A 24,837-nucleotide genomic window follows, 5' to 3' on the forward strand; every position below is an offset into this window, starting at 1 on the left:
ACTAGATCTAATTCAAAGTCTCCCGGAGTCTCGCACGAGCCCAAAGTTGCAGTGCGCGGTGTATTCAGGCGCAGTAGGAGCTACCGATTGTGTCATAAACACAGGAATATCAACTCTTTACTTGCTTAAAGTGTACATTTTTTTCCACAGACAGCGTCAGGTGGCTACTCAAACATGCGGCGAGAAGTTTTTTTTACTTGAAGCAAGTAAAGAGTTGATATTCCTGTGTTTATGACACAAACGGTAGCTTTTCCCACTGCTCCTGAACACACCGAGCACGGCACCTGGGTCTCGCGCGAGACTCCGGGAGACTTTGAATTAGATCTAGTTTTACAAACATGTCGGCTTGCTTGAAGTAAATAAACTTCTCGGTGCATGTTTGAGGAGCCATCTGACGCTGTCTGTGGAAAAAGATTGCGGCTTTGAGGGCTGTAAACAGCCTAAACAGTGGAACTTACATCCACTCCCATTCATTGCTGCCGTGGCGATGCGGGGACAGACGCAACTACCGCAAAACAGGAGCGATTAAACTGAAAATCTTCAGATTCATTCTTTTAGACCTAAAATGATAGGAAAATACACCCCCAGTTGAATTCGCCTGGAATTGTCCTTTAATCCCTCTCTCTCACACACACACACGCAGACAGAGAGGTGACATACGGAGGGTTGTCACATTTCCTCTGTCTGAACTGGACTCCAGTACCGCAGGTCCTGCTGCACATGCTCCACTGGCTCCATGGACTCCAGTCGCCGTCCACGTGCTGAGGGATGGGAGTCTTACTGACACACTCGCCTGCCCTGCACCACTAACACACACACAGACATACATACACACACATCAGTATTAAAAACATTATTAAAGGGATAGTTCACCCAAAATTCAAATTTCACTTATTATCTGCTCACCCTCATGTCGACTAAGGGCTGGGAGAAGTTTCAGAGTCCTCCGTGCCTTCTCGGAGTTACAGCAGGGCTCCGTGCAGCAGTATTTGTCCATATGATGGTTGCAAACGGAGCTCACTTTTCTTCGTCCAAAAAGGCACACCAAAAAACATCCAAATACCTCCATACTGCTCGTCTGTAATGTCCCTCTTGTATTGAAGCCCCAACATGAGAAACTGTTCCGAAAAAAATTGAATAAGTATATGTTTTAAGCTTGTGTGTAGCGGAAGCTCCCAGCGTGAGATTTGGACGGACCAGGAAGAGCAGTGCTGGGAGCTTCCGCTACAAACGAGCTTAAAACATATACTTATTTAATTTTTTTTGGAACAATTTCTCATGTTGGGGCTTCAATACAAGAGGGACATTACAGACGAGCACTATGGAGGTATTTGGATGTTTTTTGGTGTGTCTTTTTGGACGAAGAAAAGTGAGCTCCGTTCGCAACTGTCATATGGACATGCAGTGCTGCACAGAGCCCCGCTGTAACTCTGAGAAGGCGTGGAGGACTCTGAAACTTCTCCCAGCCCTTAGTCACATGAGGGTGAGTAGATAGTGAGTGAAATTTGAATTTTGGGTGAACTATCCCTTTAATACACTTAAAACTCATTGTTGTTCTCTGCCTGTCAGAAGCTGTAACTTGAAAGCGCAGTGTGTCGGTAAGGAAGCTCTACCTTGTCTGCTCCACACTCTGTTCCATCCAGGGGAGGATCCAGTTTGGTCTTGCAGGATGAATCTCCCTCTACTAGACACCACAGGCCAGCACACATGAGGTGCTGATGAACACATACAAAGACAAGGGAGATCAATTCTGATAAAAATTCCAAAATAAATTCAGAATCAACTCCGCAATCATTTACAACCCATTTACTTTTGTTGTCATCTAAAGCTTTTGTCACTAAAAATTCAAGGCCCCACAAGTAAGTCTGTCCCCCGAACCACTAAAGGGCTTTTATTTTGAAAAATTTCTGAACAGCTCTGTGTACTCTGAATGTCTGACAGTTGCCAAATCAAATGACAGGTTTAGAGCTCAGAGTGCGTGTGCTTCTGTTGCTGACAAATTATAAAAGTGTGTATTTAAGTCATAACCAGGTGGATTCACAGCGCAGCAACCTGCTTAATATCCTGTGTCATTCACGGAGCTCTGACCGCTGGAATCTCAAGTATTTTTACAACTACAACCTGTGAAAGACAAAAAAAAATGCAAATGAACACTTGTTCACTTTGCCTGCAGCCTCCAGGCTTCTTGTAACTACTGTTTACATACTGTAACTCTGCAATGACCTGCATGTCAGCAGTTTAGATCTGCTGCCACTGTTGGTTCACACTCCTTTGTGTTTCTTCTCCAAAACTGTCACATGTAACATCACATGATGTCACTGCAGTTTTTCCTCTCATGACTGATCATCCCTGTGACTTTTGACATTAGCCATGTTTACATGGACACAAATAATCAGAATGAAATAGAAATACATTTCTTTCCAATCAAGATGGGTGGTTTATGCCCGTCGATTTTCGGATTCAGCTCCATGTTGTTCTGATTAAAGTCTCTGTTTCTGACCTTCATCCACTGGCTCTTGGTTTTTGGAGGTGGAAGCAGCACAAAATGAACCGTTGCTGTTCTGCTATGTAAAATATAATCTGCTGTGCTTAAATAAAGAGAACACCAGAAACAAAAGTAACGATTGCAGCAAACGATATAAAGTAGATCCCTTTTCATCAGAGCAGGAGCAATTTGACAGCGTTTGTTTATGGAAGAAAAAGCTTCTTCTTCTACTGTTCTCAACAGATTTGACTGGAAAAACTTCACTGCGCACATCACAGTGAATTTATTCTGATTGCTTGATGCATGTGCACGCACGTTTTAATCGGATAACTTTATTTTGCGTCCATGTAAACAGTGAAGCTGGAATTTCCGATGAGAATGATTATAATCAGATTGTACATGTAAATGTGGCTAGTGTGGCTCCTGTTGAGCTGCTCCTGGTGGTCCAGGTTGATTTATTAGAATTCATCCAGGTTTTCAAGCTACTCACCAGGATGTTCATGAGTATTTCAATAAAGGAAGTTCACCATGATCAACTTAATGAAGCTAAGCGAAAGTTCAGGAAGACAGGAAGACTATCTCTTTAAGCACGCCTCAAAGCCACTTCCTTGTTTTCCCACTATCCTCTCGCTCCACCCTTCTTCACATAATTCAACCAATCACAGTCTGCCATCCTCTCTCTTCTACCAATCAGTCATTAGCTGTCAAATTTGAAAGTACTCTCTCTCTCTGCTGTCATCCAGCCATCATTCCAGCAAATCTCTCAGCCCACCTCCACCAAGATACAGACTGTCTTAATCTGGATCTTCAACCAATAAGTTCCCTAATCAGGCAACCTCAAGCTTCCCTACCACCACCAGTGTCTAGGCCCGGGGGGGATATAACTTCTTCTCATCCCCAGATCAGTTTACTCAGCTGGTCTACTCCCCGTAGTCTAAGCGTCAAAATTTATTTTGTGCATAATAAATGTAATTTCATCTTCATCTTCAAACCTGGCTCTCTGTCCTGATTGAACTGTGTGTAGCTTTTATCACCATTTAATTAAAATGGTACATGGTCCATCCCTACATATGAACACCACTAACTACTGTATAACATGACATTATCCTCCCCCAATCTACTCACATTACTGTCTGATACTATATATCTTCATATCACAGGTCAGATGTCGAGAGGACGACTGATGACGAACATCATCATGACATCACACGCGACAGCTTTGCAGAACAATAAAGGAATGAACACACATGAAAACCAGACCAAACCCGCTGACAGCATCCGCTGGGAAGAGGAAGCCAAATGTCATCGACTGGGAGTCAATCCCACATTGTTAAACGGAATAATATGTGACATTTAAAATACTGCATTTAATGGGAGTGTGTTGTACCTCCATGTCATTGCAAAAAGTGGCATTGGTTCCAAACAGGATCTGGCACTGTTCGTCAACGCTGTAGTGCATGCCTGGCAGCTTGGGAGGCAGCCGGACCTGGTAACGGCTCCTGGGGTCTGTGTGCAGTAGGCAGCCGCTGGCTTTGGATCTGTTTGAGAGGCCAGAAAAGAGATGGATTCATACTGCGTGCTTACCAGTCAGCTCTTTCACTTCCAAGAGTTTTGTTTTCATTGTCGAATCGGAGTCCAAGAGAGACTTGGCATTAGCATGGCAGATTCTGAACAATGTTAGTTGTTATTTTGAAAGCAGATGCAGATGAGCATTGATGGTGACATCAAAGCATTTAAAGTATGAGCCAAAGCAAAGGCTCCATTGTATGTGTGATCTCTGTCTATTATTTGTGCATGTTTCCTGGGGGCTGAGTTTATTGTCCAGCACAATATTTTATCTTAGTCTGCAAAAATGCAGCTTGTGGATTAATACACAGTGACAACCGCCTTCAAAAAGAGGGCCCAGGGCCACATGGAGCCCTAATTTTTAGTTACTACTGCATGATGTTTAGATATGCAGCAGATCGACGCTCACCAAGTGCTTTATTGAGAACATCATCCTACTACTGAGGAGCCCCTGTCTGCTCCCAAAACAGCCAAAGTTCTTTGTTATATTGGCTCAGAAACTTGCAGAAGCAAATCCTCTCTAACTAGAATTACCCCATCTTATCTTTTTCATCCTAAGATTTATCTCAAGTGAGGTTATCCTACATAATCCAACAACAGTTACCAATATCTGTGTGTGTTGGCCAACACCCAGTCATGGATTCTCAACTAACTACAGGATCATGGCCTTAGACAAGTCAGACAAGTGGTGGGAAAGTGAAACTTAGTCCACTGTGATATTTATTCTAACCAGGCTGCATGTCCATGTCCTACCCTCAGACCTACCAGCACCACACATAAAAATGTAAACTGCATTGAGAAATGTGTTTAAACAAGAATGGGCCAGACGTCAGAAATGTGTGTAACATTAATAATTCATTTGAGAGGTGTGTGGTAGTCCAGTGGTTAGAGTACATCCCATGTTGGCACAGCCTGAAGCAGCGATCACCGGTTCGACTCCCGACTGCAAGTCAACCTGCAAGTCTCTCGGCCTGCTTTCCTGTCTCGTTCCACCGTCCTATCTAATAAAGGCATAAAATGCTCCAAATGATAACTTTAATTATTCATTTGATATTTCTACATTACTCAAAATGAGCTCTCTTGCAGCAGTGGTTCCATTTTCAGCAGATGTTTGGAAACAGAAAAAGGTCTAAATGTCATTCTCATTTAGAGAAGTTCAACTCCACTTTGATGATGCGTGTCACTGGTCTTTGGTGTTGTAAGAGGAAGACTGATGGTGGCGATGATTCTGCTGTAAAAGAAAACATGTTTCCATTTTCTCCGTGTTTGTGGTTTTGGTACCAGTGATTTGGAGACATTTCTCTTAAGCTGCTTCACAGATCAGTTTCCAGGTCTGATAAATCACTCAGCCCATTCGAAAACGTCCCGTTCCATCAAGACTGCTCAGCTGAGCCTCTAACCTCAGATGACATGGAATTATTAAATGAGCATAGAGCATATTTGAGCTGTGATCAATCTGAAAGTTAAGAACTGGGAGTGTGAGAGACAGATTCATGAATGCAAAACAGGTTTTTAGCATAAATCCTGTTTTACATCCAGCAGAAAGCAGCCCTGGAGACCAGCCCTCATAATGTTCTTTAGATGTCTGTCAGATTCTGAGCATGTGAGGCCCCACCCACATCTGACTGTCAGACTCTCAGCTTTTTTCAATTGAACTCTCTTAGAGGAATGGCTGATGGCCAGATGTTGCTCAGGAGCTTGGAGTCTGACGGGGAGATGTTTCACTTCCAGTTTCAATTTGGTGAAGTTTTATTTCAACTCTGGATTGGATTTGCATATGAGAATGAAAGAAAGAGCCAGTGACAGGAGAACCTGCTGCTTGGTCAGATCAGCTGAGCTGTCTCACAGTTCCTCAGCTTGTTTCTCTGATAACTTCAGAAGACTAAACATCTGACATCTGATGACCAAAATCCTTCCTCTGGTCCAAATACTGTATATAGATGAAAACCACTGATGTGAAGAGAAGTGTCTGTGTTGTGAAACTAGGTAAAAATAAATGATGAGCATCTGACACATGATCATGGAGGATATGACATCATCATGTTACCACTATTAGAATCACAGATTGATGATTGATGGAATTATGTGGGCAAATATAAGAACACAACTCAACAACATATAAAAAATGGGTTCAGTTGTTCAGTTCATGTCATAAAACCCAGATGGGTGACAAAAGTGAGGAAAAAGAAACATGGAGTATCCTATTAATGGTGTCATTATGACACGAGGTTCCAAAACAGCTTCGGTTCTTGTCAAGATGGATGGAGGAACAGTGTCCTTCCATATGTTGTTTCATTGACCATGGGGAAGAGCAAGAAGAAGTTGACTTGGACCTTTCCCAGTAGCTATCAGCAGTATTTTCAAGAAGGAAGGAAGAAAGAAAGAAAGAAAGAAAGAAAGAAAGAAAGAAAGAAAGAAAGAAAGAAAGAAAGAAAGAAAGAAAGAAAGAAAGAAAGAAAGTTCTTGGGTACAGGCAGTGAACTGTAGCTGGTTGATGTTCCTCAGAGAAAGGTGCTTTCACTATTTGCCATTTCATAACGCTCTAAACCTAAACCCTGTGTGTGCACCAAGTTCATCTGCAGCAGTAGGTTGTGTTACAGCGACTTGCTCAAGCAAAAGGAAGCCAAGTGTCTGACATCAGTATCATCAGTTGAGCGTGCTAGCTTGGAGATGCAGAGGATATGGAGAGTCGACATCATGACGTCACGTCTGGGCCACCCTCCATTACTCTAGCTTTTGTAACTCGATGCAATCTCCCGTTGTGCATTTGTGTCATCAGTCTGAACACAGTGTGTGGCTGAAGTTTAGTTTCCATATGCTAAGACAAACTGGAACCACAACAGCAGCTGCTGTGAGAAATTGAAACCTTCATGATTTTAACTAAGTTGAACAATGACTACTTTTTGTGAGCAAATTTTAAAAAAACGACAACTTTAAGGGTGGATACTTAGGTCATCATAACTCAGTCTTGTCCATATCCATAAAACTCAGTAATGCTCTGTTCTTTTCTCACTTTTGTATTTTTCTAGCTGTTATCACTGCTCTGTAAAAACCTAATGAGTCCTACGCTTCCTAATTGGTGAGCAACAGTCAGTTTGCGTTATGTACTGAGCCCACTCCTATTCATACTGCTGACATCATCCAACTTCAACCACATCAAGGCTGTATTGGGCCTCATCAGCAAAACACTTCACACATGACAGAGCTCTCCAATGACAACACTGCAATGTCTCCATTTTTTGTGTAATTTAAAGTGATCAGTGATCAATCGCAGCAATCAATATTGACTGGGTCTGTTCAAACCCACTTTAACATTAGTCTCTACTGATCATTTCTAAACTGATCACATTTCCTGTTTTACATAGAAATAAACAGGTGTGTGTTGATGTTTTTTTAGGCAATCATCAGAAAGAAAATATTTCTTGTTCATAATGAATCTGTGGCATTGGCAGAAAAGGAGGTCCTTCAAGAGGACATCAGAGTAGGAGGTCCTTCGGAGGACGTCAGTAGAGTAGGAGGTCCTTCGGAGAACGTTGGTAGAGTACCGCTGTCCTGTTCAGAGGACATTGGTAGAGTAGGCCGTCCTTCAGAGGACGTCAGTAGAGTAGGCGGTCTTTCGGAGGACGTCGGTAGAGTAGGAGGTCCTTCAGAGGACGTCGGTAGAGTAGACGGTCCTTCAGAGGACGTCGGTAGAGTAGACGGTCCTTCAGAGGACGTCGGTAGAGTAGACCGTCTTTCAGAGGACGTCGGTAGAGTAGGAGGTCCTTCAGAGGATGTCGGTAGAGTAGACGGTCCTTCAGAGGACATGGGTAGAGTACCGTTGTCCTGTTCAGAGGACGTCGGTAGAGTAGGCCGTCCTTCAGAAGATGTCAGTAGAGTAGGAGGTCCTTCAGAAGACGTCGGTAGAGTAGGAGGTCCTTCAGAAGACGTCGGTAGAGTAGGAGGTCCTTCAGAGGACGTCGGTAGAGTAGATGGTCCTTCAGAGGACGTCGGTAGAGTAGGAGGACCTCCAGAGGACGTAAGTAGAGTAGAAGGCCCTTCAGAGGACGTCAGTAAAGTATAAGAGTAGCTTCAGTGATGTCAGGACACATTTGCGTTCACTGTGCTAAAGGAATGTGGACACGTGGTCCAGACCACCTCTGAACGGGTCTGAGTGGTCAGATCTCAGATGAGCCCTGAGTGCATCTTGGGTGTGTTCACACCTGAACTTAGAGCTGAAAACTGTGATAGGATCACCTGAGATGGAGGTTGATACCCCGTGTGATTGGGGGACAAAGGGCCTCCATTCACCTGCTTTTCACCTGCTTTAGAAATAACAACCTCCTGACCACCTGGTATCGGCATGAGAACTGCATAGGACCTTACACTGAACAGTGAACACAGCAGAGAAGATCATTGGTACTACCTCTCTCCTCCATACAACATATCCTTGCATCATGAAGGAACCCACCAACCCCGGCCACAGCCTCCTCACCCTCCCACCATCTGGCAGGAGGTATCAGGGCAGCAGGAGGTCGGTTACCTCCTCACAGCTAGTCCATTATGGAATAATATTTTGCTTCTACAAATAACTAGACACACACAGGGGAAGTTAATAAATGGATAAAATAACTGTGGTCCGTGCAAAGATTTCTACCAAGAACATTTTGAACTTGATTAACTCATTAGGATAAAAATTGTGCAGTACTGACACTGACTTACTGTAACTTTTCAAACCCTGGCCTCCCATTAAGACCTCTAGGAGTCCAGCTGCGTCTCACCTGAGGAAGTTCTCCAGATCATCACGGCTGCACGAGGACCAGGACAGGTCACTGGGGTTTCTTCCTTTCACCCATTCACCCGACATGATGTGGGAGTGACCGGTGCAGGTGGCGTGGTCGTCATCGTGGCTCATTCCCATGCTGAAGACAAGACAAAGATACAAGGACATAAAGTTAAAGACAAGTAGAGCTGGTTATTCACCTGCTACCATTACAGTCTCTGTTTGTAACAGATACGTTTTGAAGCACTGAGTGGCGCATACAGTGCTCTGTGGTGTTTTCTGCAGCCACGGAGATGAAGATATTGTTGGATTTTTATGGTTTTCATAAAATGAATAGAAACAACAAGCAGCCCTGAGGAGATGAAATGAAAACTAAGAGCCTTATAGAAGAAAAAGTCATTCTTGTGACTTTCTTGTCGACAGTTCTCTTAGTGAAACCTGACAGTACTGGATGACTCACTTTAATGTAACAAATCTATTACTGATCTAACATGGAGAGTCCACAGACACAGAGGGGCAGAGCCGTGTGTGAGCTTCAACCCACGCTCAGCAGAATTAAATGATTAAGTAATGGAACAGTAACACAAATAACAGCTAATCAGAGATGCCACATGACTCATCTTTAATTCGTCACTGTGCCAACTGTACTTGTGAATCTGAATCCTGAGTGACGGAAACAAAGACGTGGTAGTAATGTAATGTGTGTGTGAGAATTTTAAAAATCAGGATTTTCATTCGAGACAACCTGCAAGCACACACGGCTGCAGCACACACATTTCAAAAGAGAGCCTGAGGGAAGCTCTGACAGGAAGGATCTCTTACTCACAGAATGCACACACACACAGTGCAAGAGTGAGAGACACACATAAAGCAACGCAGGAATGAGTGTGTATTGAAACAGAGAGGACTTCACTTTGGCACAGTTGCTAAGAGTGTGTGTATGTATGAGTGTGAGTGTGTGTGTGAGTGAGTGTCCACCCAAAGCCATGACCTACATTTGCAAATTAAAAACAACAACCTAGTCTGAACTCCAGGCACAGACTCAGAAACTAATAAATTACAAGTGCAGACTCTTCCCCTGGTTGAATAGAAAACAATATAGAATTACACTTAAGGACTCATTCTTGTCCTCATCCACAGCAGCAGACAGCACAGTGCCTTCAAAGCACAGAGAATCGATCAGTGTCTAACAACCTGCCACCAGGGACGGATCCTGTTCAGGCCTCATTATCTTACACACTACACCAAACATTAAATGTACAGCACTGTGCAAAGACTTAGACACTATAAGTTAGGTGACAATAATAATGCCATGAATTGTCTTTATCGATTAACTTAAAAAAAAGTTCAGTCAACAGAAGAAACCTAAATCAAATCATCATTAGTGTTTCAAACAGCTCCACTTATCCTTTGCACACTAGCACACAGTTCTTCCAGGTTCTTGACTGGCAGCTTGTTGAAGCCTCTTGGAGAACTTTCCATAGTTGTTGTGTGGACTGAGGCTGTCTCAATCAGTAGGCCTACGTTTACATGACACTTGAAAAAAATGAATTATTGCCTTAATCCGACTATAACTGGACAACTGAGTGCATGTAACGCGTTAAATCGGAGTTGGAGAACTCCAATTAAGACTTTCTACAGCATGTATACGCCTTAATTGCAGTTTAACTAGACAACGCATGTGCGCATGCTCCACACCCCCAGCGCTGGCGTAAGACCCCAGAACAAAACCATCCAAGAAAGCCGGTTGCAGAAGCTGCTGTTGTAGCGTTACGGCGTTCTTGTCTGCCTCTCAAAATCACCATGACCACGCCGTCTGGCTAATAGGTCAACGGGAAAAGGTTCCGTATAAACCCGCTGTAACGACACATTACCGCCACCTGGTGTTGAGGATGAAAACACGTTCCCGTCAGTTATTCGATTTTCTCAGTTGCATGTAAACTGGAACAAGGACAGAAGTCTGATTAGACGCCAAAATTGAATTTTGAGCACAGCTCGATTAAGCTGTGCATGTAAACGTACTGAGTGTCTTCTGTCTCTTCATGTAATCCCAGAGTGAGGACTCTGTGGGGTGTTGTACCATCTGTTGAAGGACTCAGTTTCTTCTTGTCAGTTCAAATAGTTATTTTTGACACTGGCTGTAATTGTTGAGTCGGTGATGCTGCAGAATAAATGTGGGACCGATCCGAGGCCTCTCGATTCTTATCCACTATGCAAAACCATCAAACATCTGAAGGGCCGAAACCTTTACACAGTACTGTATGTTACAAATCCTCACTGCTCCTATGAAGTAGACCTCATTAAATGGCTGCATTCAGTGCATTGCATTAAACTCATACATAAAACACAAAACACCCATTTGAGATCATGTCTGTGAAACATCAGAACATCTAGTGTAGCTACAGATTCACAGTGTGCTAAACTTGCTATTTATGATTCATTCATTCCACATTTTACGCACAGTCCCATAGGAATGTGTCATATCACCCTGAATGTTCTCCTTATACACAGACCGTTTCACAACCAAGAACTGTGTTGAAGTGAGCTGATATCTCACTCACCGTGGGCTACACGTCCAAAAACACTGAGATCACACACAGGGAGGAAGTTGCCCATGTGATCAACCGTCTCCTGCAGAGCACACGGTCAGTCTCAGGGATTGATCAGGGATCTGCTAGCACACAGGTTATCAAAATCTCCCACTGTGACCATCAGACTCATTTAAATGTGTATACTGCACTGGCGCTTGAACACAGACCAGTGTCAACATACACAGGTAGGACTGTGCTTCTCAGTCTTAGCCCTGCAGCTTTCATTGATCGAGATAAGATGTAGAATTTATTGAACCAGAGGGACATTTTGAAATCCAGTAGCAGGTTCAAAGAAAACCTGTACAAATCTGGATTGATGTGCATTAATATGTAAAAAAAAAAAAAAAAAAAAACCTGGATAAGTACTGAATGTCCGTGTGCTTCCCCCTGTCAGACAGGTCTTGTACAGTCTACTGACCGGGAGAGTTTGTGAGTCTGTCAGTGGAGCGGGACAGGGGCAGCAGTTTGTCCAGGGCCCAGTCTCTCTGCCACTGTCCCTACTGAGTCCAGCTCCGTGTCCCCCACCGAGCCAGCCATCCCTACCAGTCTGCCCAGTCACACTGTGTCCCTCTTCTTGCTGCTACCTCTCCAGCACACCACTGTGTAGAAGAGGGCACTGGCCACCACAGACTGGTAAAACATCTGGAACAGTAGTTGCAGATGTCGAAAAACCCCAGTCTTCTTAAGAATATAGACATCTCTCTCCTTAAGTGTTGTCAGACCAGTCCAGACTGTCGTCCAGCTGCAGCCACAGATATTTGTAGGTACACTGGATTATTTGTAACATGTCTCTGATGGCGTGTGTCTGTTAAAGTGAAGTGAAGGTAAAAGCCTTCAGCTGTACAACACTGAACCAATAGAGTGATCATGGTAAACATACAGTATGTATGAATGCAGTATATTCAATAATTAAAGGTGCATAAATGGTCCAGTTTTCATCACATATAATCCAGTATGTTGAGCCTCCCATTAAAATGTCTATACAATACCAGCCTGAGCTCACAGTTTATACGACTTCCTTAGTGCTTTAATAGCTACTTGGCAAACTAAAAAATAATTCCATGTAGTGTGTGTGTGTGTGTGTGTGTGTGTGTGCTTATGTAACACTACTTCCATAATGTGTGCGTACATGGGCAGCAGTCAGACACACTGTGTGCCAGCTTGTTTCCTTTCCTGGCCCCCAAAGCTGGAGCAAAGCTGCGTGATGAAAACTGTGATAACTCCCCCGAGGGCCCTGGGGGGGGGGGCACAGAGCTGCTGCACGGCCTAGCTCACTTTGGACTGATCTCAACTCCAGGAGAATCAACGTCATGATGCCACACAGGGTGAGGGGTTAAGGGTTCTGAGTCTCAGTCATTAATTCTGATATTTAATAAAGATAAATATTGTTAATATTATGGGTTGCTGAAATGAAGCAAGTTTCTTAGGGAACGTTCTAACAACTCTATAAAATGAACTTGTTTCTCACATGATAAGAGGAGATACTGTAGATAATGACATAATGCCTTTAGATGTGAATTTAAGCATTTGAGGTTGTTTGTCTCTTTATGGGACAGATAAGCAGTGTAGCTAATGGATGTATCGTCTTTGATCTGTGAATTACAGTTTCCCTCCTACATGCGACAACTTGTCATCGCACAAGCACATTCTTCACTCAGGTCACATGAGGAAACCCAAGCCTCCTCCATGAAATGCAGTCATCAGCTTAGGAAAAGATGGTGTGGGTGTGTACTGTATGTGGTAGAGTCAACGTCATGTTGTCACTGAATATAGTACATATATACTTTACATTTCCTGCAGGTGAGAAAAGAGAGAAATGCCAGTTCCTGTTGAGTATGGAGGTGAGTCCGTCTGAAGTGCCACACAGCAAACAGCAGTCAGAGAACGACGGAGGAGTGTTAAGGCCACTCATGAAGAAAAAAGGGAGAGGACAGAGTGTTTTTTTTTCATTATGCACTTGGAGAATAAAGTCAAAATGTCAAGAAAAAAGAATAAAAAAATGTATCCTTGGAGTGTAACGGTAAGAGTAGGTTTCTCACGTTTTGCAACTGCATACTTCATTGATATCATATCATGTGTTTTCAAATTTTCAATTTTCAAATTTCAATTTTTTCCCACAACATTGTCACTTTTTCTCGACATTGGATTTCAGCTTTATTCTCGACATTTTTACTTTATTTTCCACATTGTATTACAACTTTATTCTCAACATTTCAACCTTTTCTCAACATTTCGACTTTAGTGCATGAGTAAAATTATTCCTCCTCTGATTTTTTTTTCAAGAGTGGCCATAATACTCTTCCATAGAGAACAACTGGCTGTGGACAAAAGAAAGACAAAACCTCTCGAGCATTGTGTAAATCGAACTTGTATAGATAGATAGATATACTTTAGATAGATATACTTTATTGACCCCAAGCTGAGAAATTACAGTAGCCTATGTTCACCTTGAATGAAACCTTCCAACTTTGAATAAAGTAACTTTCATCTTTCATAGTGGCCTACAATGATGGACTGAGGTTGTTGCTTCAGGTGCCCAGGTGGCACAGTGCGAGTCAACTCTTTGTTAATTTAAATGTACCCAATTGTAAAGCACTTCTAAGAAATTGAATGTATCGTTTCATGTGCCGGCTGGATGACTCGGGGAACAGCATTATTGGGGCTTTGACTAGCCCTGATAGGAGCTGCTAAAGGTATTCATCCAGGCTTAGAAAACACTGGTGGGATAGCCTGCTTATGAATTATGTGGAGAGTTGATTCTCTATCTGTGTGTCTGTCTTTTTCTCTCTCTCCTTAAATCTGTTTTATCATGTTTGTTGTTGTTGATATGGACCGCTTGTTGTGTCTGCAATAAAGATTAATAATATTCCACACTGCTCACATCGTCTCAACTGTAGACATGTTGGTGGTAGAACAAAGACTAATGTCTAAACCAGGGCTGCCCAATTTGGGGCCCAGTTGGCCCGCGGCCGATTATTTTTGGCCCGCTGCCAATGCTCGAATTTTTAATTTTTTAAATTTCTATTTTTTTCCCCACAGTGATGTATGTTGCATGTACGACTCCGACCACTAGGTGGAGTCTGTCACCAGTGTTGTGGTTAACGTGCTGGGAGTGTCCATAGAGGAAGAGACAGGAAGTAAACACACAGGTGTCCAGCAGCCTCCCCCCCCAGAGCTCTGAGCTCCAAGAGCTTTAGCACTGGTAGCGGCAACGACGACGGCAACGGTGCCAACGGGGCTGTTGCCGTCGTCGTCATCATTGCCGGTAACGTTACCATCGCCGCCGTTGGTACAGTGCCGGTGCCGTTGCCGGGAGCTTTAAAGGGCCTTTCACACCGAACGCGGCAGGCGGCGGAAGGCGGCAGCAAACCCATTCATTGTGTACGTGCTACCGCGGCGCACCGGCGAACGGCTCTGCGCCGAGCTGAGCGGCACGCGAGGTGGGCGCATGCCGCGGCGGCGCGCTGCGCCCGAATTAAAAAATGTTTAAGGGCCTTTCACACCGAACGCGGTATGCGCTGCGCCCACCGCGAGGTACAGCGCAGACAGGCGCAGCGCCGCCGCGGCATGCGCCCACCTCGCGTGCCGCTTAGCTCGGCGCAGAGCCGTTCGCCGGTGCGCCGCGGTAGCACATACACAATGAATGGGTTTGCTGCCGCCTTCCGCCGCCTGCCGCGTTCGGTGTGAAAGGCCCTTTAATCTGGGCGCAGCGCGCTGTGACGACATCTCGGCGCGTCCAATAGGAGAGGATGTAGTGGAGTCTGAAAAAAAATCAGCCGCTTGCAGAGAGAAAACAAACGACCAGACGTTCAGTTAAAGTGACGGGATGCATGAAGTGAGTTGTCATCCTCCTGAGGATCAGACCAGCTCTCTCTAACAGGCTGTTAAACTGCTTGATGCTCAGCCTGACGCTAAAGTACACCTGGAAGCGGTCGTTTTGTAGCTCCTGGCGAACATATCTTTGCATATACCCCCCCAAATCCTGTCTTGTTTGTTCGGTTGCTCAGCAACTCGCGCCATATGTGTACGCGCTGCCGCCCTGCTCTGCGCCTGTCTGCGCTGTACCTCGCGGTGGGCGCAGCGCATACCGCGTTCGGTGTGAAAGGCCCTTTAGAACTTTCTCCAGAGCTCCGGCGAGCTGTGGAGAGGAGGGGAGGGGAGAGGGGGGGGGGGGGGTGTTGGGGGCTTGCCGGCCGTGCAGCCCCCAACACAGGGCGCTGTGTGTGGGTGAGAGGAGCAGGGAGACTGGGCAACGGCAACAAATTCACATGATGCTACTCTGCTTTTCTGGGGACGACACAAGTAGCAGAAAATTCTCTACCAGAGTAACGCTACCAGTACCAGTAACATTTGCTTTGTTTTAACAGCAGGGCTCCAGACTAACATTTTTCACTAGGAGCACAGTGGCCCTGAACTTAAAATTTTAGGAGAGCAAGAAGGAAATTTAGGGGAACACACTTGTAAATTGATTTGCAGGGCAAGTATTCACAATACTCACACACATTGACCTGCCACCTGTAATTACAAACATCAGATTTTTTGAGTCTCCCCTTTCATGTTTCACCAGCGTTACAAAACAAAAGACAGGCAAATTCACTGGTTGCACATGTGCACAAGTAGATGAAAAATTTACTTGCACAGTCCCAAAATGTTGGTGCAAAATGCCCCCATTTAGGGGCAGTCTGGAGCCCTGTTTAACAGTGAAACACAATAATCAATAGTGTTATTTAAAAAATACTTTGTATGAGTGTTTATTTTGCACAATTAACATATGTTATAGGCATATTTAATTTGAATGTTTAATTTTGGCCCGCGACCCTCCACCCCGATTCGTTTTTGGCCCTTCACTGAGAAGAATTTGGGCACCCCTGGTCTAAACAAAGGGAGAGATTTCCATTCTGAAACACACTTAAATGTTCTGGTGATAATCATTATGAGACATAACTGTGAATCTACTGTCATTCTGTTCAGTCACACAGCAGCAGCATGATGCCTTTATAAAACCTGACCAGAGTGAAAACCTACTTGTGTCCGAGCTCATGGGCGATGGTGAAGGCCAGATTGAGTCCGTTGTCCTCTGCTAACACACACTTCCTCTTGGCACTGCAGACGCCACCCAGATAGGCAATACCTGTAACACAGTGACAGTCACTTTAATGAGTAACAGTTCCAGCTTTGTTGGATTGTATATTTACATTAATAAGCTCAAACCTCCTGCAAGTGTCTCATCACACCTCAGATGACAAGTACATGAAACAATATGGAGTGTTGAGAGTTCTGTGAGGCTAGAATCTTCACTGCAGAAGAAAAATAGATTATAAATCCCTGTCTTGATATAACTAGAAATAAGGACGGTGTTATCAATAACTATAGTACATATGAATATGTGTCACAGCAAGAAAGATGTATAATATAGTAGTTAAATCAATGTTTCAGTAATTTAAGGACTGAGCTGCCTTCAGGTAACTGAACTCAACAGGACAGTGGAGGGTTTGTAGTGGACATGGCTTTGTTAGACATGTACAGTCCCACAGTCCTCATATCTGACCTGATCACAGCCCAGATTGTAGAAAACTATTGTGATATACTGTATGTGCTTTTAAGTCTAACAAACACTCAAAGCCCTTTAGAATGGAAGCAACATTCATTCACACATTCATACAACAATTCCTTCTTCACTTACAGCACTTTAAAACCATACGACCTTCACAGTGGGGGCAAATTGGGGTTAGCACTTTAAAGGGATAGTTCAACATTTTGGCAAATTGGCCCATTGCCATAATTGCTAGTCATAGCAGTAGGTTCGTTACCTTTAATTGTCGGTGCAACCTATTTTTAGAACGGCCGAGCCGAGCGGTGAGCTGCTCAGAGCTATGCTACGGAGGCTCATGGGATTTCTTGGTTTCCCTCATCAAACTCATCAAATACACAATTCAACAACTCCAAAACGCTCGGACAAGTTGTGACCTGCACATTCACCACGCTATGAAATAATAACGTAACATTACGAGACAGAGTTGTTTTCGAGGTAAATTCATGCAAAACAGCTGTGCATTGCCTTCAGGGAGTTTTTCAGCAAGCAGTCTCTGTAGCCTATTTACCTCGAAAACAACTCTGTCTCGTAACGTTCCGTTGTTATAGAAATCCCATGAGCCTCTGTAGCATAGCTCTTAGCAGCTCGCAGTTGCGCTCCACTGTTCTAAAAATAGCTTACACAGACAAATAAAGGTAACGAACCTACTGCTATGACTATAGCAATTATGGCAATGGGCCAATTTGCCTTTAACACTTGAATTGAACCACCAGCCTTGGTGAGTAGATTACTGTGTCTATCTTCTGAGTCACAGCCACCCCTCAACCCTCTGTGTCTTATCTGATCAAGGATGGATGGATAGGAGGGTAGGTAAGTAAATACTACTAATACTAATACTACTCATAATGCTAATAGGATATGTATGCCCTTACTGTGCGTCCACACCAAAAGCTTCCAAAGCATCAAAACGCTGGAAGTCAATTCATTTTCAATGAGAGCCCGGCGACACTGAGCGTCCAAGGCATCAACAGCTGCGCCGCGCTTCCAAAGCGTCAACAGCTGTGCCGTGCTTCCAAAGCGTCCAAAGCCTCCAAAGCGTCCAAAGCGTCACCAGACGAGAAGTTGAGCCCTGGTTAACTTTAGGATAATTGGCTATGTCGCGGTTCGGCGGCAACCTGTCAGAATATGTCCATCGGCTGCCTTTTTTTCCTTTTTTTTGTATTTCGGCTCCCCAATGACCAGCGCGATCGAACTTTGACGTCAGTCACGTGACGAGCGGCCAAAGCGGCTGAAAATATTTGCCGTTTTGGGAGCTGTCTTGTCTGACGCCCACCCTCGAGCGTTTTTGACGCTTTGGAAGCTTTTGGTGTGAACACACAGTTAGGGAAACTAATCATACATTCTGTGTGTGGAAACAGATAGCTTACATTACATCGGTTTTAAAGTAGCCTGCATTGGCTACCTGTGTACTTCAGGATTGGTTTTAAGATTCTTTTATTGGTTTTTAAACCCCTTTAGTCTTAGTCCTTCTTATCTGTCCGATTTGCTTTTAACTTATGAGCCATCCAGAACTTTCATGTCTTCAGATAGAGGCCTTTTATTAATACCTAAAGTCAGAACTAAAACTCATGGTGAAGCAGCTTTTTGTTATTACGGCCCACGACTGTGGAACAGCCTTCCTGAAGACCTGAGAACAGCTGCGAATGTGGACAGTTTTAAGAACAAACTTTAGACACACCCTTTTAGCCTGGCTTTTGATTAGATTTTACTTATAGGTTTTACTATTTTTCTACTTTTCCTATCATTTTGTTTATCGATTTTCATCGTTTATTTTTTAGTCTTTTCCGCCTTAGCCTACTTATTTTATAATTTTAGTTATTTTTATCATGTCCTTGCTAATGTTTAGTTCCTTTTATTTATTTGGTTTTATCCAGTCTTTCAAGCTCTATGTATGAGAGAAAGTGTATGGTGTGTGTGTGTAGTTGTGTGACTTTGGGTTTTATTTTTACTTTGTTTTGTCTACTTTTATGGTGTATGGCACTTTGTGCTACATTTAATTTGAATGAAAAGTGCTCTATAAATAAAGTCTGACTGATTGATTGATACACATAGACAGCGACATTACTTCTGTCTAGAGCTCATAGGTGTATCTCTCCTTCACCACACTTAAGAGAAATCCCAATAGCAGAAATCCAAATGCACTTCTATGGGATTTGGGAGGTGTGATGGTGTGTAAACAGTCCTGTCAACACAGATGTCAGGCAGATGAACAGCCGTCCGCTGTTTAACCATATTTAACAGCTGGGGTCTCCAACAGGCCAAAGAAACGTCATGCATCATTTTCTCTATTTCTGTATTTCTCTTCTCACGGCTTTAAGATATGATTATGCACATTTCTCTGAAGGTTCAGAAAAGCTGTGAAATATCAACATGATAAAACAGAGAACAAGTGAACAACTTCAACATTGTTAATGATCTCCACTGCAGATATCAAAGTGAAGACAAGCTGATTAGAGGCCTTGATGGTGGTCCAGTAGCTCTTACATGTGCACCTGTCAGCACAGTCCACCACCTAACAGGATCCCACACATGAATTCACAGTAGCTATGCCATGTATACCGCCAATGCACAACTGTTACTTTGGTTTAGCACACCCACTCAACCCCAGTTCAGCTTATGGATTCCTCAGTTGACAATCGCTACAACCACAATGCATTAAACCAGTTATATCAGCGTAGCAGGACTTGAACATCACGTGTGTTGAACGATGAGCAGGACAAACACAACAAGTTTCTTATTAGACCTGACTAATTGGTCTAAAATTCCAGAGGTTCTGAACAAGCGACACGTTTACCGGACGGAAACCTCTGCTGGCCAGTGCTCATGGTAAACAGACATGTTGAGTGTTGAAGAATGTTTAAAAAACAATCAATCAGCTTTTCATCCAGGCATGCTTCCACGTGAACGTTACAGATCTCCATGTGTCAGTAAACACACACACAAACACACATTTGGATGTCTTTCCATCTCTGGAGTGGGTCCACGGAGCCTCGTCTGAGACCAGACTGGTATGAATTAAATCACTGATGATAATAAGAAAATCCAGGCCAGATGAAACCTGACCAGCCCAGTCAATAATAATAATAATAATGAATTTTATTTGTAATGCACTTTATATTGAGCAAACAATCTCAAAGTGCTACATAAGAAAAAAAAAAAAAGGTAAAAGTTAAAATTTGGAGAGAGAACGTCTCCCCAAAGGAAACAACTAATGAAAGGCTTTTTTAAAAAGGTAGGTTTTTAGGCCTTTTTTAAAAGTGTCCAGGGTCAGTGGTGCTCTCAGGTGGTCAGGGAGAGCATTCCAAAGACAGGGAGCGGCGTGGCAGAAAGCTCTGTCTCCCATGGTTCGGAGTTTGGTCCTTGGGATCTGCAGGAGGTTTGCCTGACCGGAGCGGAGGTGTCGTGAAGTGGGCTGAGGGGTGATTAGCTCCTTCAGATAGATAGGAGCATTACCATGGAGGCACTGGTGAGTCAGTAGGGAGACCTTATATTCAATCCTGAATGAGACAGGGAGCCAGTGGAGGGATTTGAGAATTGGTGTGATGTGGTCAAATTTCCGTGTCCTTGTAAGGATCCGGGCAGCACAGTTTTGAATGTATTGGAGTTTTTGGATGTTTTTGTTGGACAACAAGTCAACAAGGCAAGCAAGTGTTATTTATACTGTGTCATCTTATAGCACTAGATATGGCACTCGATAGGTTGGGCAGGTGATGTTAAAGGAGAATTCCGGTCATTTTTGACCCCTCAATTGTTTTCCTGATGGTCACCCAGTGTTGGGGGGAGCAGAAAACGTGACTAAAATTGATGCAGACAAACCGGAGTTACACCATGGCTAGACGGCGATAGCGACAACACTAACCTATGGGGGCAATTCTTTCAACTACAACAAACACTCGAAAAAACAATCAAATATCTATGGTACATGACTGGAATCCTTAGAGACACCACTGAACTCATATAGTGTACAGTATACCAGTTGGAGTCCTCGTGTGTAAGTCCCGCTTCATGCCGTGCTTTCTCTGAGAAGCTCCACCACTGCTACGCTACCTAGGCTATTACCTGTCACACACACCATTGCTGCCGCAGCTGTTCTTCTCTGTCTCCCCAGCAAAACCACCATGGCTACACAGTCGCCACCCAGTGACAACCCACTCCACAAAGCTGACGAAAAGATTGCTCACCTGGTTGAGGAAAACCTCCGGCTCTCCGCACAGCTCAAATCCAACGAATCCATGCTGTCACAGTTCATGGACCTGGCACACGAGCAGTCGCGGCGGATCTCCTCGCTTTCCGTAGCTCTCCAGGACACAGCCCCGTGGGATCCCTCCACCTGCCCGGGACCGTCCTCCTGCTCAACGCCCAACCGCCAGCCATGGACCGAGGTAGTGGTCAAAGGACGAAAGACGACTCCACCGGGGAACATCTCTGTTGTCACACTCCTCAACCGATATAAGCCCCTGACTGAGCTCGCTGATGACGGGGGTGTTGTTCTGACCGCGAGCCCACCGCCTCCATGCCTGGATGCCCCCAAGGCTGGATCCGCGCTGGGCTCCTCTCCGACTGCGGTTGGCAACTCCTCCGGAGCTGCTCCCCGCACTAGTGTCTCAGAGCCGAGGAAGTCCACCTCAACTTCGGCTGCACGTCGGGTCCTACTGAAGGAGGCAGTACGGAGGCGGTCGGGGAGTCATCACCTCCCGGGCCGGGCGGCTGGCCCTTCTTCTGGAGCTGCACCTGCGCCCCCCCCCGGAGCGAATCGTTGTCCCGGGCCGGCCGAGCCCCCGCCCCCCGGCGTGGACGCTGACGCGGGGTCTCAGTCGCGCCGCTCTCCCGTTTCACGCCGCCCCGAGCTCCCTCACCGCAGCCCCGCAAACATACTGGCATCACCCCGAAGCCCCTGTTCCCACCCACCACGGCTATAGTAGGTGACTCCATTATAAGAAATGTCCGTTTTTTCAACGCCTCCACCTACTGCTTCCCTGGAGCCACTGTCGCAAAAATCATAGATAAGCTCCCCGGTTTACTACAATCTTTCCCAGACTCCATCAAGCGCATCATATTGCATATCGGTACAAACGATGTTGCCTAGGGTCAGTCTGAGCTGCTGAAGGTTGACTTTCAAAATCTCTTCACCACCCTGAAGGACTGCGGGAAGTCAATCTTCATTAGCGGCTCACTTCCCACGCTTGGTCTCGGCGACCTTCGCTACAGTAGACTCCTCTCCCTCCACTTCTGGCTCCGGTCCGCTTGCAGCACTCTTGGTTTTAACTTTATAGACAATTTCAACCTTTTTTGAAATCGCCCCCGTTTTTATCGGCATGACGATCTTCACCCGGGTAAACTTGGTAGCCGCATGCTTACTGCAAACATCCAGCACACCGTTCACGTCCTGGCCCACACGTGTTGACTATTTACGTGCCACACCCCCTCGGCAGTGCTTCCCTCTTACTCTTCCTCTACGGCGCCCTCTGAGACTCATGTGTGCACTGCCTTCCGCAACCACTCCCCCTACAGGCCCCTGCCGCTACTACACATCTGCCCCCCAGACAGCACAGCCCCTGCTGCCGCAGCATCTGCAATTCCTCCTGCTCCTAACAACTACAGGAAAAGTTTTTCTGCAGTCTCTCCTCCAGCCTCACATGTTGTTAACATAAACACGAACGAATTTGCAAGCAGCTCAAATCAGCCTGCTTTGACAACCCCCCCCCCTAGTTCTCAACCTATCCTCCCACCTGTCATTCCTGTCCTCATCTCCACAAGGCCTGCTTCCATCAACAATGCTGCTTCCAGTGCTAGACCCTCACTAGTGAAACGGAAGAGGCACAGGGGACCTGACCCCCGTTACCTGCGCTCCCTCCCACAGGTCTTGGCAGCTGACAGCAGTGGCCCCTCCCGCCCCCTCAAGATAGCCCTGTTAAACGCCCGTTCAATTAACAATAAAGCCTTTATCCTAAATGACTTATTTACCTCTAAAGGCCTGGATCTCCTCCTCTTGACAGAGACCTGGCAAAAAGGTGATGATTATGTCTCTCTAAATGAACTCTGCCCCCCTGACTGCTCTTTTATCTGTGCACCCCGGACCATAGGCAGGGGTGGGGGTCTTGCAATTGTGCATAAAGACTGCCTCAAAATTCGCAGAGTAAGCCTCAGCTCTCTTGCCTCCTTTGAAGTATTGCTGTGTAAAGTCGGTCGTTCGAACCCTTTTCATTGTGCCTTAGTCTATCGCTCCCCAGGAGTAAATAGTGTTTTTCTGTCTGATTTTAGTGATTTCTTAGCGTCTATTATCCACCATGAGAAGATCCTCTTAGCCGGGGATTTTAATATCCATGTAAATGACAGCAGTAATTGCCTTGCCTCCAACTTTCTAAATGTTACCGAAGCTTTTAACCTGATTCAACACATTTCTGGTCCAACCCATGCAAAGGGAAACACGTTAGACCTTGTTTTCACTCTGGCTTTAAATGTTGAGTCTGTCACCATTGAACAACCCTCTGTAACTGATCACTTGTGTGTCTTATTCAATCTCTCTTTTGAGGCTGACCCTGCTCCAGTGCAGCAGGTAAAAACCTCGCGAATTTTAAATAGTCTCTCAGCTGAAAATTTTACAGCCGCTTTTAACAGCAATGTATCCTCTCTGCAATCCCTGTAACCCCCCCACAAAAGTATTGACTGCATGGTCCATGCTTTCAACTCGCACTGCTCTGCTATTCTAGATGATATTGCCCCCCTTACAACGCGTAACCTCCCATCTGTAAAACCCATCCCCTGGCTAACGGATGAGATACGCTGCCTCAGACGCAAATGCCGCCAATCTGAGCGACGGTGGAAGTCCACGAACTTGCAGGTGCACCGTTTGTTTCTACAGGAGCTATTAAGGGATCTCAACAATAGCGTAAAGAAGGCAAGGGCCGCCTACTTTGCAACCCTTATCAAATCTAGTAGGCGAAACCCAAGGGTCCTTTTCCAAACCATAAGTACAATCGTCAGCCCCCCTCTCCCTGTAGTCCCAATTGCATCCAACCAGGACTGCAATGATTTCCTCGCATTTTTTGTAAATAAAGTCTCTGATGTGAGGGCCAGTATCACCGCCTCTACAGTCCCCCGCCTCTCCTGCCCTGCTAGGAAGGTTTCTCTCAACAACTTTGCCTGCATTACTCTGCAAAACCTCATCAAGTTAGTCAGCTCAATGAAATCCTCCTCCAGCCCCCTAGACCCCATCCCCACCTCCCTGCTGAAGGAGGTCATCGGCTCTGTTGGCCCCAGCCTGGTCTCTATCATCAACACCTCACTGCAATCAGGTTGTGTTCCCTCCTCCTTCAAACAAGCTGTCGTCAACCCACTTCTCAAAAAACCCAACCTAGACCCATCACTGCCTAAAAACTACAGGCCCATCTCCAAATTGCCATTCATCTCCAAAATTCTTGAAAAAGCTGTTGCCAACCAACTCTCCTCCTTCCTAGCCAATCATGACATCCTAGATAAATTTCAATCCGGTTTCCGTCAGAAGCACTCCACTGAGACAGCCCTCCTCAGAGTCTCCAACGACATCATGATGGCATCCGATGCTGGGGAATGCTCCATTTTGGTATTGCTGGATCTGAGCTCAGCCTTTGACACCGTGGACCACCATATCATGTTAGACAGGCTTAAAGACTGGGTAGGTGTCTCCGGGAACGCCCTGAAATGGTTTGTCTCATACCTATCTGAGAGAAGCTTTACTGTTGCTGCCGGCCCTCACACATCTGTTCCCGCAGCATTACACTGTGGCCTGCCCCAAGGCTCTGTGTTGGCTCCAATCCTTTGGGCTCTCTACCTGCTCCCCTTAGGCCCTCTAATCAATAGT

At 45.1% G+C, this 24,837-nt stretch overlaps 1 protein-coding gene across 3 annotated transcripts in view; it reads right to left on the reverse strand.

The window, feature by feature from the left end:
• The window catches only part of adamts17 (ADAM metallopeptidase with thrombospondin type 1 motif, 17), a 135,789-nt gene that overhangs the window by 36,336 nt on the left and 74,616 nt on the right, over positions 1 to 24,837 (reverse strand). For all 3 annotated transcript variants that reach the window (XM_085772580.1, XM_085772572.1, XM_085772586.1), the window contains exons 8-12: positions 16,430 to 16,535; positions 8,812 to 8,952; positions 3,873 to 4,023; positions 1,614 to 1,715; positions 661 to 806 (exon numbers count right to left, since the gene is read on the reverse strand). In XM_085772580.1, coding sequence (XP_085628706.1) covers positions 661 to 806; positions 1,614 to 1,715; positions 3,873 to 4,023; positions 8,812 to 8,952; positions 16,430 to 16,535 — 646 coding nt within the window. The remainder of the gene's footprint in view (positions 1 to 660; positions 807 to 1,613; positions 1,716 to 3,872; positions 4,024 to 8,811; positions 8,953 to 16,429; positions 16,536 to 24,837) is intronic.

The sequence above is a fragment of the Trachurus japonicus genome, chromosome 3 (genome assembly GCF_045865225.1).
Source record: "Trachurus japonicus isolate A0001 chromosome 3, Traja_1.0".
In the NCBI taxonomy this organism is placed as follows: Eukaryota; Metazoa; Chordata; class Actinopteri; order Carangiformes; family Carangidae; genus Trachurus; species Trachurus japonicus.